Consider the following 19460-nt stretch of genomic DNA (forward strand, 5'->3'; position numbering starts at 1 on the left):
TAAATAACACATTTACCAAGTGGCCATCGACACAGTTCATACTCTGACCAAAGATTAAAAGAATTAAGAGAAGTGGTTTTGAGGCAGGTGAATTTGATTCTGAAATATAAAATCAGGTTGCTTTCAACATGGTAATATTCTTCAGTATTTTTCTAATTAAAAAAGGGGATTGACAAAGATATAAAAACCCACTATAGATAATACACTTTGGATAAAATATGCCATTAAGGATCAACACAGGCACATGTATTTTTTAGCATGTATACGCCATACGGGCAACTCATGGTGGGTTTGAAGCATATTTCTCAAATTTAAATGTGCACAACAATGAACTGTATATTTTATTATAATGCAGGTTCTAATTTAGAAGTTTTGGGGTGGGGCCTGAGTTTCTGCATTTCTAACATGCTGGCCACTCATCCTAATGCCTTAGGTCCCAGGGCCACACTTTTTAATACCAAAGCTGTAAGAAGAAGTGATGAAGATGTGGGAAGATGTGATGAATTACTTGGAAAGGAAAGAGCTTCACAGCAATGACAAGTTCTTCTGTAATAGCAACAATGGCAGACCATTCCTTTTTGAACACTGGATATCCTGAGACATTATTCTAACTTTTTCTAATATTAATGCATAAAACTACAAAAAATAGTCTATGAGAGCAATATTATTTTTCTATTTGTCCAATATCCAGTGTATTGGCGTAGAACTAACCTCTGGTAGTTCACAGACTCTACAAAGTAGAAGAGCAAGAAAAGGTTTGTTGAGAGTCAGGCAGAGAGAGAGTTCTGTTTGGAAGAGAAATACTGGCAAAGGGAGTTTTGTCAGGGCAGAGTCCAATTGGGATAGCTGCCAAGACAGGGAGGTAAGAGAAATACTGGCAAAAGGAGTTTGCCAGAGCAGAGTCTGATGGAGACAGCTGTGGCAGGTTTCTGGTTAGCCAGGGTTTTGTATTTTTCCATGCAAAAAGTAGGGTGCTTGTTAGCATGCAGGGAGGATGCTGTTACAATTGTCTTCTCCTGATAACTGTCCTGTTCCCATCTATGATGGATGTAAGATGCTTGTGAGCTTGCAGGTACAGTGCAAGCCAGGGGACTCAGAACCAACTGGTTAATTTTTAAGCTCATTCCCGCTAGCGCACAAGCTAGCGCCCGTTAACTCTATGCCTGTCCCATCCTGCCAGTTCACAAGCCCGCTCCTGTTAACTCTTTGCTTGTTTCATCATCCAGTAAATATTACAACCAGGGGTTTAACCTAGCTTTTCTGACTTAAAATTTGTCTACTAGAAAGACACGTACAAGGCTAATATTCAGAGAAAATCATCAACAAATTATTTTGTTGATGATTTTGTAACTGAGAAGAGTAATGGAAACGGAATTGATCATATAACTTTTACATTTTAGGTATACAGCATATCTCTAAAAAGTAACTATGTACATGGCAAAAGTGACACAGTAGAAAAATTTCAATGTCACTGAAACTAAGAAATATTTTCAATTGCAAAAATGTATGCATCTATTTGTGCATGAAGTTTTTTGAGTGTCATAAAAATACTACAGGCAAAAACATGCCCAATGATGTAAACTCATATAAAAGCTATTTGTGAGTATGAGTGTTACTGAAAATTTTTTAGTTATCATTGTGCTGAGTTATATGTTAGACTTTGAAGACACTTGAACATCTATTAACTATATTACTCTTATTTTCTTCTTCTGAAAATAGAACAAAGACATGAAGAAGAGTACGAGTATGTCAGACATGACTTTGGAATAAAAGGGAAACTTACAGGACTGAGGCCTGACTTAGAACCTCCAGTTGTAAAAACCAGTATCTATAATAAACAAAGGTCACAGCCTCCATGTTCTAAAGCAAAATCAAGCAAAGACAAACTCAGAAGAAAGGATTTCTAGAGTATATACTGTTCTTTATACACAACACTCAGTAAATATCCCCAAATCCTTACTGGGGGTGAAAATAGGAAAACTGTTAATATTATAGAGAAATGGTGTACACAGGACCTGAATCAAGTGGATGAAGGTAACACCAGCTGTGAGGGGACAAGCTCGTGTGGGCGCCTGATGCACATGGGTGAACCCATCTTCTATCCTGTTATCACTGGGGAAAAGGGAATCAGGATATGGATCTAATCACAAGGAAACAGGTGCTTTATGCTCATTTTAAGCCACATGTAACTCCCATGTCTGCTAACCTTTATTGTAGTTTGGTCTTTAGCATTGTAGAGAGCAAGGTTCTCTTTCCACTTGCGAATTAAAACCATGGGGAAAAGGATTACTAGTGCTGTCATTCCACTGCATCACCAAATAGTACATTGTTGACTACAACCATGACTAAGGTGGGAGAGGTCAACTTTGGTGGCAGAGTAAGAAGTCATTCATTACATATCACTACTAATACATTAAAAATCATTTGCTTTTATTAATGTAAATATAAGATCATACAGTCTAAATAAAGCATGGCAAACCACCTGTAGGATCCATGCACAAAATACAGATAACAGGCATTTAAGAAACATTCTGGTTGTTCTGATATAATGACCTTAGAGCTGTTTTCCATGGGTTTGAAGACTGAGGCTCATTGTTTAGGAAACATGGATGTACAATAATTATGCACTTTGGATGAGTTGTCTGCACTTTCGCAGATATCTCTGAAGACTTCTTTATTTCAACCACATCTGGTAATATTCAGGACTCCTATCTATGGCTACTACAAAGACACATCAGGATTTCAATAAACCACCACCTTATTTTCCTTAAAGAGCAATTGGTAAAACTAATTAAAATTCAGAATGTTCCTGTCTTACATTAACGCAGAGAATGATGACCCGAGCACCTACTTTACGGCGACTTATACCAGCATTCTAAGTCAACCAAACAGCATCTCCATTGAGGTTTTCATCGTACATTGTGTATTACAGTGCCCTCAGTCTTCGAGGGAAAAGTAGATCTGAGTGAATCCCAGCCAACATACAAGGGCTCCCAGATGTTTGAGGCAGCAACAATCAACCCATGATTCACACACACACTAGGAATAAAAACATAGCATCAAGTGACTGCACAGTGGAATCACATTAATATTTCCTTTTCAATAAACCTCAAGTACTATCAATATATAAAGACTCATTGTAAATAATTATACCTGTCCAATATTCATCCCTTGATACTTTCAAGCATATTAACAACTTTTTAAATATTTGCTTATTTTCTATATATATTCTGATTTCAAGTAATATCTGCAAACTGTTCTTCACTTACAACTTTGTAATGTCAATTCTCTGATATTTCAGATTTCATTTTCGATTAAGCATTTCCCCACATTTTTTTTACATCTTTCAAGTCACGTTGGAGTAGGAATTCTGTGGGTTTTCTGAAGTTTATATTTTGAACCAAGGGCTTTCATCGTTTATTTTGAATGGAGATTTCTCTGCAGTAAGCATTCTCTGATGTTGAGTGAGGCTGTAGGTCCAGCTACAGGGTTTCTTGGATTCTTCAGTATTAAGGTTTCTCTCCATTATGAATTTTCATGTGTTGAGTAAACTGTAAATGGTGAGTAATGGCTTTGCCACATTTTTCACATTTGTAAGGCTTCTCTCCAGTATGAATTCTCTCATGCCTAGTAAGATATGAACGCTGAGTAAAGGCTTTACCACATTCCCTACATTTGTAAGGCTTCTCTCCAGTATGAATTATCTCATGTCTAGTAAGATACGAACGCTGAGTAAAGGCTTTACCGCATTCTATACATTTGTAAGGCTTCTGTCCAGTATGAATTATCTCATGTCTATTAAGATATGAATGCTGAGTAAAGGCTTTACCACATTCTCCACATTTGTAAGTCTTCTCTGCAGTATGAATCCTCTCATGTCGGGTTAGTTTACAGAGCTGGTGAAAGGCTTGGTCACATTCTTTACATTTGTAAGGCTTCTGTCCAGTATGAATTATCTCGTGTCTAGTAAGATATGAACGCTGAGTAAAGGCTTTACCACATTCTCTGCATTTGTAAGGCTTCTCTCCGGTATGAATTCTCTCATGTTGTGTAAGTTTAGATCGCAGGTGAAAGGCTTTGCTACATTCTCTACATTTGTAAGGCTTCTGTCCAGTATGGATTAACTCATGTCTAGTAAGATATGAACGTTGAATAAAGGCTTTACCACATTCTCTACATTTGAAAGGCTTCTCTCCAGCATGAATTCTCCTATGTTCAGTGAGAGTTGAATGCTGAGTAAAGGCTTTGCCACAGTGTTCACATTTGTAAGGCTTCTCTCCAGTATGAATTCTCATATGTACAGCAAGATTTGAACGCTGAGTAAAGGCTTTACTACATTCTCTACATTTGTAAGGCTTCTCTCCAGTATGAATTATCTCATGTTCGTTAAGATGTGAACGCCAGTGAAAGGCTCTGCCACATTCCTCACACTTGTAAGGCTTCTCTCCAGTATGAATTCTCTCATGTTTAATAAAAGATGAATGCCAATTAAAGGCTTTACCACATTCTCTACACTTGTAAGGCTTCTCTCCAGTATGAATTCTCTCGTGTACAGTAAGATATGAACGACAAATAAAGGCTTTACCACATTCTGTACATTTGTAAGGCTTCTCTCCAGTATGAAGTATCTCATGTCCAGTAAGATTTGAACGCCGAATAAAAGCTTTGTCACATTCTCTACATTTGTAAGGCTTCACTCCAGCATGGATTTTCTTATGTCTATTTAGACTGGGTAATCGACTAAAGACTCTCCCACACGGATTACACTTGTAATGTTCCTCCCCAGTATGAATATTCTCATGTTCAGGAAGACATAAAGATTGGTTCAAAGACTTGTCATATTCACTACATTTGTTTGACTTCTCTACAATATAACTGTTCTGATGTGTAAGATTTGAGCTTTCACGAAAGACTTTCCCATGTGTACAATGATTCTCTAGAAACTGAAATCTCTGATGTTTATTAGGATCTGACCCTTGTTTAAAGTTTTTCCAAGATTCACTGAATTGATAACTTCTCTCTCCATTACATGTACTCTGGTAATCAATAAAGACAGAAAGACTGTTAGTGAGGACTTCAATTTCATTAAACAGCTAAAGTTATTCCCAATTACTCCATGATACCTATGAAACCATGATGCTTGTATAAATATGCTCCCACATTTATGAAAATTACACAATTTGGAACAAGGAGGAATTGTTTCTTGGTGAAAGAATAATGAAAGCCTGGTTAAGAGATTGTAAAATTGATTACATTTAGAATTTCTATCTTCATTTTTAAATCTGATTTTTAAATGTTTGACTGAAAGTTTAAGCTAATCCTACATTTTAAGTGATTCAAATGATTGTTACACCATGTGTTAGGTAATTTCCCTTACATTCCACATTTCCTTTCAAAGAATATGTATCTTTAGTAAATTGTTTTCTATCTTTACATTCAGAAACAAAGTGTTCTGCTAATGTAACTGCCTTAAAGTGATGGTTTTCCCAAGATGTCTTATATCTTTGATCTCTCTTGGCAACAGGATTTTACTATGAGTAACTGTCCCAGTTTGGTTATGTCCATCATAACATCCTTCTGCACTTCACACTCCACCTCACACTCCCAGTCTTTCACTAAGTGCAGATTGTCAAGGCAGCACCTTCCATATCTTACCAGTAGCGTTTTGTGGAATGAATCTCCTATGCTTGGGTTTGGCAACAAGTCCAAAGTGTCCTCAAAAGACATAGCTGAAAGACAGCAAATAAATTATCACTCTTACTACATGCAAGTGAATATACTTTAAATTCTAATGTACAAATTTAATACTGATTACAGGACTTAACAAGATGGCATACGAGGAAGCACCAAAACTTCCATCCTCCATGGAGACATGAACTTAACAAGAATTACTGACCCAATTAGCTTTCTGAGTACTCAGAAACCATGCTCAGGAAAGCAAACCACATCAAGAGTCACATCAAGAGGGAAGAAAAGTTGCTTATATTTGCCAACAGTAGCTAATAGCTGTTCACCCTTCCTGGCACACATGGCAATGTTGTGAGAAAACCCCAATTCCCAGTTTCTTCTCAGGAGGGAAACAGATGAGTGTACTGCATGTCCAATGGATTCGTTTTTTGCAGCCACCTGAGGGACTCATTTATCTTCTATATGACACCAAGTGCTCAGGGAATGGCAGTGCAATGTGAATGCATTTTGGTGGCCACTAAGAAAAATGGTGAGTAATTGTTCAAACACCACAAAGACAACAGTATTGAAGACAAACATCAAGGATAGGAAGACATCACTTCCTCAAAAAGAAGAAATGGAAAACATTTTAAACTGGAAACTTACATGCAAAAAACACAGTGAATACACATCTGCAGAACCAATTTGATAGGTCTCAGAATTTCAAGCACAGCTGCCCGTTATCTGTGTTCTCCTGTACAAAGCCAGTCCACAAAGCCTGGGATGGTGGCTGTTTCTTTTCTCAAATCTCAACAAAAGACCACAAGGCACACAAAGAACACCAAAACATGGTCCAATCAGAGGAACAAACTACATCTTGAGAAATTAGCCCAAAACTAATAGAGCTATTAATTACCTGACCAATAATTCAAAATACACTGTCATAACTTTAAAAGTGTTTTAAGTTACCCCTATGGTAACTACAATAAAATATCTGTAACAGACACACAAAAAGAAATCAAGAAAGAAATCAAAGCATGCCACTACCAAGTGATATCAAAGAAACAATGGAACACAGTTCAGAGGGGGTAACGCAGGACAAAATAGCTACAAAAAGGGCAGAAAACCATTCTAAAATGATTATAGTAGTCCGTCCATCTCAGTGATTAATTGAAAATAGATGAAACTCCCTGAATCAAAAGACATAAGTTGGATGAATGGATAAAAAAATAAAATCCAACTACCTAAAATCCAACTACAAGAGACTCTCTTTAGACGTGGGGACATGCATGGGACCGCACTCAAAGGATGGGAAATGTATTCCATAGAAACAGTTACCAGTAAAGGGCATGGGTGTCCATAATGATATAAGAAAAATACACAGTAAGTGTCAAAAAGTGTCAGAACACAAAGAAGGACATTATATAATGATAAAAGGGTAAATTCAACAGGAAGGTATAACAATTATATTTATGCAAAAAATGATGTAGCCAAAAACAATATGGAACTTCCTCAAAAATTATAAACACAACTATCATATGACGCAGCAATTCCACTTCTGGGCATTTCCAGAGAATACAAAAACACTAATTCAAAAAGATATCTGCATCCCTACATCCACTGCAACATTATTTACAATAGACAAGATATACATGCCCATCAATAAATCAAGGGATAAAGAAGATGTGATAAATGTACACAATGGAATATTTCTTAGCCAGGAGAAAAACGGAAATCCTGCCAGTGGCAACATCATACATGGACCTAGAGGGTACTATGCTAAGTGAGATAACTCAGACAGAAAAAGACTAATACCATATGATTTCACTGATACATGGAAGCTAAAAAATAGAAATGAAAAAACAAATCAAAAAAAGATTCATAGATACAGAGAATTAACTGACAGTTGCCAGGGAAGACAATCCATGGAGAAAGAAAACACAGGTGAAGGGGAATCAGAGGTATAAACATCTAGTTATGAAAAGAGTAAGGCATGGGATGCAATGTAGCACAGGGAAAGTACTCAACAATATCGTGATACCCTTGTAAGGTGACAGATGTTACGTGAATCATACAGTGATCAATTTGTAAAATATATAAATGAAGAATCACCATGTTGTAAAACTGAAACTAATAGAATATTGTATGCCACCTATACTTTAAAAGTAGAAATATATAAATACAGAAAACAGTTGATCCCATTTGGGACCACAATAAAAATTTTGATAACTCTTGCTACTGTTTCACTTTTTCCAACAATTACGTATTACTATTATAATGTAAAAAACACCATGGTGCTGTACAATTAGGAATGAATTAAAAGATTTCATTAGAGTGGTGGCCGGTTAGCTCAGTTGATTAGAGTGCGGTGCTATGCTAATAACACCAAGGTTGCCAGTTTGATCCCCACATGGGCCAGTGGGAGCTGTGCCCTCCTTAAAAAAAAAAAAAATTTCATTAGAGTTGACCTATAATATTTTCATAATATTTAACCTCATCTTTATCAACACGAGATTCATTACATATTTATTCCAGGAATGAACACATAGCTGGAATTGGAATTTAAATGTTATGAAATATAAACTTAATTTCACACACTTCACATTTTTTCCAAGACAAATTCTTAACCAAGTTTCTTTTTTCAAATCGTAGTATTAAGTTTTGAACTACCTTGTTTCAAATAGAATATTATAATAACCAGTAAAAAGCAACAAACAAGTCATCGTCAGCAGTACAAAACAAGAAGCCACAGACTGGGAAAGAACATTTGCAAAACACACAAGTCTTCAAACTGCTAACTACCAACCTGATTAAAAATGGACCAAAGTCCTAAACAGACACCACACTAGACAAGATATACAGAAGGCAAACTGGTATATAAAAAGATGCTCCACGTCATATGTCACTAGGGAAATGCACATGAAAACAACAAGAATTAAACATACAGCAAATTAAACACCACTACATACCTATTACGAGGGGCCAGAACCCAGAACACGGACAACATCAAGTGCTGGTGAGGACGTGGAGCAGCAGGAACTCTCACTCACTGCGGGTGGGAACGCAAAATACTGCAGTCTCTTGGGTACAGTTTAGTGGTTTGTACATAGCCTCTCACCATACAATCAAGCAGTTGTGCTCGTCAGTAGTTAACCAAAGAGCTGAAAACGTTTATCCACCCAAAAGCCCACACATGTGTTCACAACAGCTTTATTCATAATTTCCAAAACTAGGAAGCAACCAAGACGTCTGTTAAGAGGAGAATGGAGGAGTGGGCTGTGCTGCATACCGACAATGGAATATTATTCAGTGCTATAGAGAAAGAAGCTATCAAGCCATGAAAAGACATGGAGGAAAACTAGATACATATTAAGTGAAAGAAGACAATCTGAAAAGGCCCATTAGTATGACTCCAGAAAAGACAAAATGATGGAGACAATAAAAAGATCACTGGTGGCCAGGGTTTAGGGGAGGGAGAGATGAACAGGCAGAGCACAGAGAATATTCAGGGCTGTGACACTAGTCCATAAAACACTGTAATGGTGGATACAGGTCATCATAAATGTGTCCACACGCATACTATGGACAGAACCACCATAAACCCCAATGTGACCTATGAACTCTGGGTAACAATAACGTGTCAATGTACCTCCATCTATGTAACAAATGTACCACTTGAGTTGGGGACGACATGGACAAGGGAAGGCTATACATGTCCGAGGGGCATGTGGGAATTCTCTGTAACTTCTACTCAATTTTGCTGTGACCTATAAGTGCTCTTAACATAAAAGTCACCCTCAGACTCCTGCTTCTCCTAAATATCTGATCTCAGGTCCGTATGTCTTTCCAGAAGTTTGACATGCTCATACAAGAATATAAATGTTTGCATCCGCTAGTTAACAAAAAACACAATATCACTGCACAACAATTACACTGACCACTATCAAAGAAACACAAAATATCAAGTGTTGGCAAAAATGTGGAGAAATTGGACCCTTACGCACTCTTGGATGAAATATCAATTGTTGCAAACAATATGCAAAACAATATGAAGGTCTCTCAAAAAATTAAAAATAGAATTGTGCTATGATGCAGCCTTCGCACTTCTGGACACATTTCCAAGAAACTTCAAAGGAGGCTCTGCAAGAGCCGTGTGAACACACATGTACACTGGAGCATTATTCACAAAACCTGTAATAGGTGGAAGCAACCCAAATGGCCGTCAATTGATGAACAGGTGAAGAAAATGTAGCATATACATACAACAGAATGTCACTCAGCCTTAAAATAGAAACCGATGCTCTCACTTGATACAATGCAGACAAAACTTGAGGACATTTCTGTAATGCTCACAAGCCACAAACACACAGATACTGTAAGAGTCCACTTCTGTGAGTCACCTAATGCAGTCCTCCTCACAGAACAAAAAGAAGGGTAGTAGCCAGGGGTTTGGGGTGAAGGGAAATGACAAAGTAGCTGTTTAATGGGTACTCGGTCAGTTTTGCAAGATGGAAATTTCCAGACCATCAGTTGCACAACAATGTGAATATACTTAACATGACTGGACTGCAGTTACAGAGGGCAGAATTTTAGTCACAGGTTTTACCAAAATTGAAAATGACCAAAAAAAATCTAAAAAACATACAGTTATAAAACATTTCAAAAATTACTTTGAATTCAAAAAGTGGTACTCTCACAAAGAAAATATAAAATCATCAGTAAACAGATGTTAAATTAAGACTATTACCACAACTACTTAACTGCACAGGATAAGAAAAGCACTGACGATTAACCAACAAAAGAAATAAACAAGATGTCATACACAAAGCTGGAGTAAAATGATACAAACATGCACATAATTTTAATGGCAATAGACAGATGCCTCATTTCTATGTGAATCAAACCCCACCTCCTCTTAAATGTACTGAGCTGAAAACTGTCATTCACATCATAACATATAAGTAACAACCAAAAATGCAAGTAACTAAATTTCCCAATGCATTAGAATCATTCATAAATAGCTCTAAGGAAATTGTTAATAAATAACCATTTAAAACATATTGAAGAATTTCCTGTTATTAATATATTTTGCTATTTTCATTCAAAATGTACAGGCTTTAATCCATCCTCCGGAGGGAAAAAATCCCCTTCACTGCCAAACGAAAGTACAAGAAGTTACAAATATCAGAGAATGAGTGATCTATAAAATCAACATTTGAGATTAAAGTACACCATTACTGAGAGACATGCTGATGACAAGATGACAAACCTCGTGATTACTTTTTGCCTGAAGTAAACTGAAACTGAAGATAAATTTTTCCAAAATATGGGAACCTAATAATTCTACAACTCAGTTCTTACCAACGAATTTAATTCGAGCACATAGTATCAGCACTTCTGAATCTAAAACCACTAATCTTACAAAGATCTCATCAGAAATGAAAAACAGAAGACCCAGGCCCAGGCAGCTTTGGACTGAACAAGACACTTACAACACGATAGTCATCAAGAAATCTGACCAATGGAGACCTTCCTATACAGCGGGCAATGTTCTAAGCTCCCCAATGGCATGAAGTCATTTAAGAATTCTGTGAGGCAAACAGATAGATTAAACTATTCTTACATGCAGGAATTGGGAGCAGACACTCACAATTTTTAATGTCAGCTCATACAAAGCAAAAGGACATTTTGAAGTGAAACCGTGATTGACGGTTTCTGACATTAGGGAGGTGCTTTGTGCTGAGATGAAATTACTGGGTCTGAACTTTGTAGGGTCATGTTTGAAGCCTCCTTAGGATTAGAAATTATAAAGCAGAGAGCATGTGACATCTGTTGCCAGTGCCCCTGAGATTTCTGCTCCAAATTACAGGACCTCCACCACTTCCTTCACAAACTCCTTACATGAGGCAAGAACAGAACTTTAAAAATGGCTTCAGGGAGAATTCCTCAGCAGAGAGCACAGATTTTCCTCGGCCCCCGAGGCAATGGAACAATAGCCATACCAGGGCGGACCCCACAGTCCAGGGGGAGGACGTCGGCCCTCACTGCAATGGGACGCAGATCACTGAGCAGGAGGACAGTCCCTAGAGAATGTAGGAGCACGGGACATGTTGGACAGGACTGTCCCTCTGTAACAGCAACAGAAAGAAACCTGGGCTTCTCACATCCTGTCACGTCCAGCGCAACACGGGCAGTGAGAGAACGAACGAGCAGGGGTGGCGAAGGGTTAAGAAAGAAACTGAAGTCAAAAGATTTATGCACTAGGGGCCAAGGGTCTCACAGCCTCAAAGGACTGAGAGCCCCGAATCGGGCCACCTTGTGACTTTTGTTGATGTACACACAAGGAAGTAACATTGTTTTCTCCGCAGTCTGTGAATTTCATACATTATACTAGGAAACTGATTCAAACTAATGACCCTTGCCTGCAAGAGACAGAAACTGAAAGTCACAGGATGTCTTAGTAATTTTTGTATGTACCTCTCCAAGGGACAAAACCTTTATGCTGGAACTTACTGATCTGAATAGATGGAGAACTGATGTTATCACATCTAGAATCACTTCCCAAGCAGATTGTGGGAAGGAATGTAGCCACAGAGGCAGAAGCTCTCCTTAGCCGGGGGTGGTGGGGCTCTGTGCCCACCTCTATCAACCCTGTGAGTTCTCCAAATGGCCCCTATGCGACTGTTCCTGTTTTAGGTTGTTCCTCCCTTGAGGAATCTTACCCGTCATTAACTAACCAGCCATCCTTTGGGGCCAAACAGGGAGATATAAGGTGTAAGCACAAAGGTGAAGCAAAGTCCCTGAAAGGATCAGTCTCACAGACTCTCCTTTCTTTAGGGACAGGTATGAGGGGACAGACGGGTAGGCTGCTGCGTGACAACATCCTTTCCACTGAAGCGGAGCTTCCCAAACCACATCTTAAGGTCTGGCTCCTCCGGGACCTTGGGCCCTCTCACCTGTGTCATCTGCCTCCTTCATTCCCACCTACCTGGGTGGATGGACACTGTCTTTTTTCGCTTCACATCCCAGGCTTCCTTCATTCTCTCCAAAAAGATGACCACATCTGGCGTAGAGACAGCAAGATCTGTTTATTAGAAAAAGAAACATGAGTTTTGACGGAGAGTCTCCATTTCCAATCCAGTATGTGCTCAGCTGAGAAGAAAGGACATTGGAGAAAACTAGACTATTCTAGAAAGGATTTCCCCAAAACAGTTTTCTCACAGCACCTTTACCCTACTAGACAACATGGAACGTTTTCAGATCCTGAGTTCCACTCCAAGGGCATCATGAAGACTTCTTTTCTACACCAGCAAACCCCCCGTTTGTTCCTCAGAGCCGGGATTTGAAACTCTATCACACAAAGCAGAAGCTCCCAGGAGACACTGTACTGATGAAGGAAACACAACCCTGCGGTGGGGTAGGAGTTCTGGAAGGAAGTCACCCTCACCCAGGGAGCACAGGTTCCTGTAGTTCTCCAGCATCACGTCCATGTACAGTTTCCGATCAGCTGGGTGCAGACATTCCCACTCCTCCTGAGAGAAATCTATGGACACATCCCTGAATGTCAACCGTCCCTGAAACAAAAGACACATTTATCACGTGGCCACGGGCAAGGTCATAACGTGACCCAACATGAAAACAGAGTAAAGAGAACTGGTTTTGACCTAGGAGAGTATCTGGAATGGAACACTAAGGCTACTTACAGTAATGTTCTTGAGTGCTATTTTCTAACTCTGAGAAAGGAGGATGATGTATGATCCACAAACCACCATAGAGAAAAATCTATCTTTTCTTCTGAAAGAAAGATTTAAATTCAGGCTTCAATACATGCATATGGGGGCCAGCCCGGTGGCTCAGGCGATTAGAGCTCCGTGCTCCTAACTCCAAAGGCTGCCGGTTTGATCCTCACATGGACCAGTGGGCTCTCAACCATAAGGTTGCCAATTCAATTCCTCGAGTCCCGCAAGGGATGGTGGGTGCTGCCCCCTGCAACTAAGATTGAACAGGGCACCTTGAGCTGAGCTGCCGCTGAGCTCCCGGATGGTTTAGTTGGTTGGAGCGTGTCCTCTCAATCACAAGGTTGCCGGTTTGACTCCCACAAGGGATGGTGAGCTGCATCCCCTGCAACTAGCAACGGCAATTGGACCTGGAGCTGAGCTGCGCTCTCCACAACTAAGACTGAAAGGAAAACAACTTGAAGCTGAACAGCACCCTCCACAACTAAGATCGAAAGGACAACAACTTAACTTGGAAAAAAAAAAAAAAGTCCTGGAAGTACACACTGTTTCCCTTCCCCAAAAAAATCTTTAAAAAAAACAACACATGCATATGGATTTCTGAGTATTCTCAAATTTTAACGTGGACAACAAGGAACTGGACTGTTATAAAAATGCTGATTCTGACTGAGGAGTTCTGGGGTGGGGCCCGAGTTTCCACATTTAACAAAATCACTTTTGACTAGTGGTGCCAATGTCTCTGGTCCATGTGTCACACTGTTCAGTAGCACAGAAGAAGGAAACAGGGAAAAACTCATACACGACAAGAGTTTTATGGAATTTACACTTCTCCTAGAAGCATAGCAACACAATCCTTTTTGAAAAATGACTATACCACATAGCGTTCTAAGTTTTTTAACATATTAATTCATAATGCACATAATCTCATAATGCACATAACTCATAATCTGAGAACAGTATCATACGTCCTTTTGTATGAGAATATTTCTGAAGCATCCACTAAGTGGTAGAGCTTGGGTTTTACTCCAAAGTTGCTCTAGAATTTTTCAAAAAGGACAGAAACCAATATGCGTATACAACCCTCATGAACCTACATGGCCATTTCTGTAACTGAGAAAAAGAGAAAACTTAAGCAAACTTAACTTAAGCAAATAAGAAGAAAGAATAGATCAAATAGTGTCAAGATTTTATGGACACAGGCACACAGACAGACATATGAGAACTGTGTGCACATTAAATATGACAGAGAAGGAAATTTTCACATCATTGAAATCACAATTATTTTCAATTATGTAAATCTAATAAACGTCTTGGTGGATGATACTCTGCATTTTATAATTATAATAGGGAGAAGAACACACAATAACTAAGTTATAGCCGCTGTTTCTTTGAAAAAATTTGCTTGTCACTTGTGCTGAGCTATACATTACAAACTTCCCACACTTCAACACTTTAATAATATGATTCTTGTAAACTTTCTTAAAAACACAAAAAGTGATGAAGTAGGGAATGTCTGTGACATGAGTGTGGAATATAATAGAAATTGACAGGAACAAGGACTGATTGAGTAAAGCCTCCACTCCAAAGGCAATTATCTTTAGTAAAGAAAGCTGAGGGCCTTCATTATCCAAAGCAGAGAAACTAAGAAAAAAGGAAGTTTCCAGAAGAAATGTGATGGCTTTTGCACCTCTCTCTATAAATCCATCCCGACCGTTATTAATGATAAAGATAAAAAATGTTAACTTTATAGTGAAGAGAGGACCTCAAACAAGTAAAAATCAGGTGGAAGGAACAAATGGGTATCAGCTGGCCGAGGCACACAGAAGGACACACCATCACCGCTGTGATGTTACCGGCACAAATGAACAAATAAGGAAATCATGTGGATCTGATCATAAAAACATTAGTTTGACGCAAATTTCAATGCACATATAGTTCCCCAGTTCTGTGACTCTAACAGTGCATTTAAACAGTAAGTCAATCTTACCAAGCTAGTGAGCAAGTCGCTTCCAATTACTTATTACTTTTTTTTCCCCCAGAACTTTCCAGGCTATTCTGTGCACTGAGGCATCCTGGGTCATCATATACATTCTTACCCCTGTTCTACAGCCCTGATGCTGCAGTCACAGGACACACACCTACACCTCCCTTCATCAGGACACCGAGCATCTGACCCCACCCAACAGGGACCTTGGACACAACCACCTTCTCAGGTAGATCTGTCACAAAGGAGATGTTTTCAGTAGTTGAGGGTCAGTAACTCACAGTGGGAATTCCTCACGTCCTCAGGGAGCCTAATGGACAGAATGCAGAAAAGTCTGTCGGACAAAGTCCGAGTGTTCTACCGAGCTGACCTTGACTCTCACAAGAAGAAAAAGACAAAGTAAGTAGTTGAAAAGAACCTTGCTAGGCAGGAACATCAGCAGTAGAGAATTAAAGGTCGCAGGTTCCAAACCCATGGATTTTAGGAGGAAAAGCCGACATAACCTGTGACCCGGGATAGAATGCTTACCTGAGAAGCAGCCATTTCGTCCTCCTCCTGCTCAGGGTTTTTTCCACAGGCAACCTATTGGAGAGAAATCACATTGGCATCTTGAGAATGTCCCTTCAAGGGTGTCAGCACAGGCCCTTCATCTGCTTCCCCCAAACTGACAAACAGTAGGATCTTGAAATGCTAAGGTCACCCTTTCCTGTCCTGTTTCCCAGGACACAGTCAGGGATAAGGAGCTCCTAAAACAGAACTGTCAGTTTTTTCCTTCCTGATTCACATGCTCTTCCCTTCCACAGACATCCACAAATTCCTACAGCAATGAGAACGTGGGCTGCTCTTCTGCCCCCCACAAATCCAATAGAGCACCCAAAGGTTTAACCAAAGGTTTCTCTCAACAGCTCTCAACAGTCGGAACTGTGTCCAGGAGCCCCCAGCTAATCCCTGGCCTCACCTGAAAATCACCTGGAACACCTCACTACAACGATGCTCCACCCAGACCACGTGTCCAACTCCCAGGGGGAAGGCGCTGGTCACATCACTCCTTGAAATTTCCACGTGACCTGGAGGAACCTGGATGGGAACCTTTTAGCTTAAATGAACATGCAGGTCCCTGAGGAATCAGGACCCACTCTAAGCAGTTATGGTTCTGCAGGTCTGCAGGGGGCCCAGGAAATGGCATCTTTGAGTCTCCCTGGGGGAGCTGACTTGCTCCTCATACTTGTTTGCAGTCACACTGGGCAACAGGTCTCAGACTTCATAGGCCTGAGAGCTCTGGGGAGCGTGAGGGGGTGGGGGGGGAATTCTAGAAGGGCTGGCCCTCCCAGGTGGATTTTCTTCCTCTTTTCCAGGAAATCACAGTCAGCTAAGAGCTATAAAATGATGAACATGCATTTGGTGCTAAAAACTTGTAAAAAAGGGTTTGCTGTGGACATACGCTAATCAAATTATTTCACAGTGAACAGATGGGCTCCGTGGGCACCAAGTTTCAGGTCTGTCCAGTCCATCCATTTTTCAGAGAATGGACAAGAGAGACCTGAGGGAGCTACTTGGTAGCTCCCAGCTCACTAATTTAACAAATCACATAAACGGAAGACAACAGCTGCTGAATATCAGACTAACTCACAAAACTAGGTTCTCACACAAACATCCTAACCAAATACACACTGAAGTAGCCTAATATTACTAATAAGTACCAATGGATGTTTCAACATAATAAAGAGTAGAAAGAATGCAGGGCTTCTCATCTAAACTAGACACAATGATATTAGAAGGGAAATCGATTCAAGATGTTATTTACTGTAATTACTTCTAGGGTCAAAATTTTTAAAAAATTGTGACTACCTCATATTTACAAAAGAATAAGAGCTGGTAATGTGATGTCACCAAACCTTATTTCAGAAGTTAATGACTATTACAAAACAGCAGTTAAATCAGCACACTAAGATTTATTTCCATTTGCTTTTTATAAAAACAACGAATCAAATGTACTATAGGTAGAAAGGAAAAAGTAAATTCCATGTAAAAGAAAAAAGGATGCAATGCTTTTAATATTTCTTGAAAAGGCATCACGTGGTGACATAGTCATTTCTTGTCCCAGGTCACGTCCCTCATGCCACCCCAGGAAATGAGAAGGGACCCATGACTGCCTGACACAGGTCTCTCCCCTACAGCTGCATGAGGGTTGCACATGGAAACCACTGGATGATGAAATTAATTATTAAATGCACAAGCATTAGAAACTGGAGTTTTATAATTCTCATTCTCATCTGTGTGACTGAAAATGCAGCACGTGTAAAATTAAATCGATTATAAAGCCACAAATCAATATATCACGACTTGATCACACGTACCTCTCATAAAGGCACCCTTTTTCCTCTGGTACTATATATTCCTGTGTATGGTCTGTGTGTCCCTCTCCACCAGAATTCTCTCCACTTCTGATTTCTCCCCCTTCTCTCTGTTCCCTTCCCTGTCCCTGTTCTGTGAAACTCTTGAAACCCATTTCACCTTCAGTTGCTCCCTCTTCCTAATCTGTCTGATTGTTCCCCATCTCCATATATTTCTGCCTCTTTCTCCCCGTCCATGTGCCCCTCCTCTTTCCCGGTGACACTGTATTTCTGTTTACACCCCTGTGCGGGGACTCACTGACAGCTGCAGCTTAGCTCTCCGTGCGCTTCTCGCTCTGCTGTCACCCTCCCTGTTCCTGCACTCGGCTCCCCTAACTCTTCTCCTAACCCCTCTCTCCTCTAAAGCCCTTTGTCCCTTGTTGCCCCCACTTTTGCTAACCAGGGGCCCCTCTCCCTTTAGGTTCCCCTTCATCTCTCTGCAGCTCCCCCTTCCCTCTGTATTTCTTCCTTTTCCTTGTCCTCTGGCTACTTCCCCGAGTCACTCGTTCTGTCTCACCGTCGCTTTACAAGTCCCTCCCACATCCTGTTTTGCCTCCTTTACCGACCCCGCACTGATCGTTCAGCCCTCTCGCCTGTGGACTCATCTCATTCTGCCTCCTTCTCGGGACCCCCTCACACCCTCGTTCTGCCGCTTTCCTGGCCGGCCCTTCACAGTCACCGCTCACACAAAGCCCCTCCCCGCGTGAGGGGGTGACCCGGTGACACCCCGCGGTGTTCCCTCCTAAATCCCATCCCCCTGAAGTGTCCTTTTCCTGGGATTCGGGCCTCTTATTAAACTGGGGTGAGGGGGGTTGTAGGCGGCGGAGAGGGTCTGCCGAACCCCAGCCCAGGGAGGAGGCGGGGCTCCAGGGGCCGCGTGGCGCGGCTGGGGGAGGGGCGCCAACGGCTGGACTCCATCTCCCGAGTCCATCTCCGGAGTTCACACCGCGCGTGGAGGGCCGCCCGGTGGTGGGTTTTAAGCAGGAAAACAACGCGGCAGGCGGGGTCTAAGGGCCCGAAGGCGGAGAGACCAGAGGGAGGACGGCCTCAGTTTACCCGGAAACCCCCGCGGAACCTCCACCGGGCAGCGAAAAGGTCTGGGATCGGGACGTCTCCCCAGGTCGCCGGACTCACCGCTGTGGGGCCGCTGGTGCGGGGACTTCAACGTCCGCAGTGACCGCCAGGCGTCACGTGTGCGGGACCGTGGACTGAGACGCTCAGGTTTAAACCAGAAAACCCGAATATCACCCACGCCACCCTCAACTTTCGTCTGTCTCTGCGGACTCGCGGTCTGAAAGAAACTTCCGCATCACGCTGCCAGAAACGTTGAGCTAGGTGCAGAGAGTGGGCCGACTGTTTCCGGCAGTGGGCGGGGCTTGTGTTTCTCGTCCAGGCCTGGGCGGGGCCCGCGGGAGGGAGGGGCGGTGCTCAGGGTAAGAGGTGGAGCCAGTCAAGAGGTCATGCTTGATATCAAGGGGCAGAGATGTGTAAATCTCACAGGGGGATGACAACTGGAAATAATGCTACAATATATGGCAGTGCAGCTTCCATCAGAAATAATCTGTCCCTTCTTTGCTCACAAAAAAATACATTTACTTTTGCCCCAAAAGAAACGTTAAAAAGGCCTACCCACACATGATTTCAATCACAAATGAGTGACTTATAAGGCTGTCAGGAGAT

The 19460-nt window shown here is 41.0% G+C and overlaps 1 protein-coding gene across 4 annotated transcripts; it reads right to left on the reverse strand.

Annotated features, from left to right (window-relative positions):
- Window positions 1-2463: 2463 nt before the first annotated feature.
- Window positions 2464-19123, reverse strand: LOC117034670 (zinc finger protein 708). Of its 4 annotated transcripts, XR_004425130.1 has the most exons (7): window positions 18915-19123; window positions 15916-15969; window positions 13115-13241; window positions 12656-12751; window positions 8637-8716; window positions 5656-5729; window positions 4976-5036 (listed from the first exon to the last, which is right to left on the reverse strand). XR_004425130.1 is itself a non-coding variant. In XM_033127894.1 (6 exons), exons 2-6 carry the CDS (start codon window positions 15928-15930, stop codon window positions 2938-2940), a joined length of 414 nt encoding a protein of 137 aa, XP_032983785.1. In that variant the 5' UTR covers window positions 15931-15969; window positions 18915-19123; the 3' UTR covers window positions 2464-2937. The 4 variants fall into 4 exon arrangements, 3 of the variants coding, with proteins under 3 accessions (XP_032983785.1, XP_032983783.1, XP_032983784.1); XM_033127894.1 differs by lacking the exons at window positions 4976-5036; window positions 8637-8716 and adding an exon at window positions 2464-3039; XM_033127892.1 differs by lacking the exon at window positions 8637-8716 and having other exon boundaries at window positions 2464-5036.
- Between the last annotated feature and the right edge of the window lie 337 nt (window positions 19124-19460).

The sequence above is a fragment of the Rhinolophus ferrumequinum genome, chromosome 15 (assembly GCF_004115265.2).
Source record: "Rhinolophus ferrumequinum isolate MPI-CBG mRhiFer1 chromosome 15, mRhiFer1_v1.p, whole genome shotgun sequence".
Taxonomy (NCBI): domain Eukaryota; kingdom Metazoa; phylum Chordata; class Mammalia; order Chiroptera; family Rhinolophidae; genus Rhinolophus; species Rhinolophus ferrumequinum.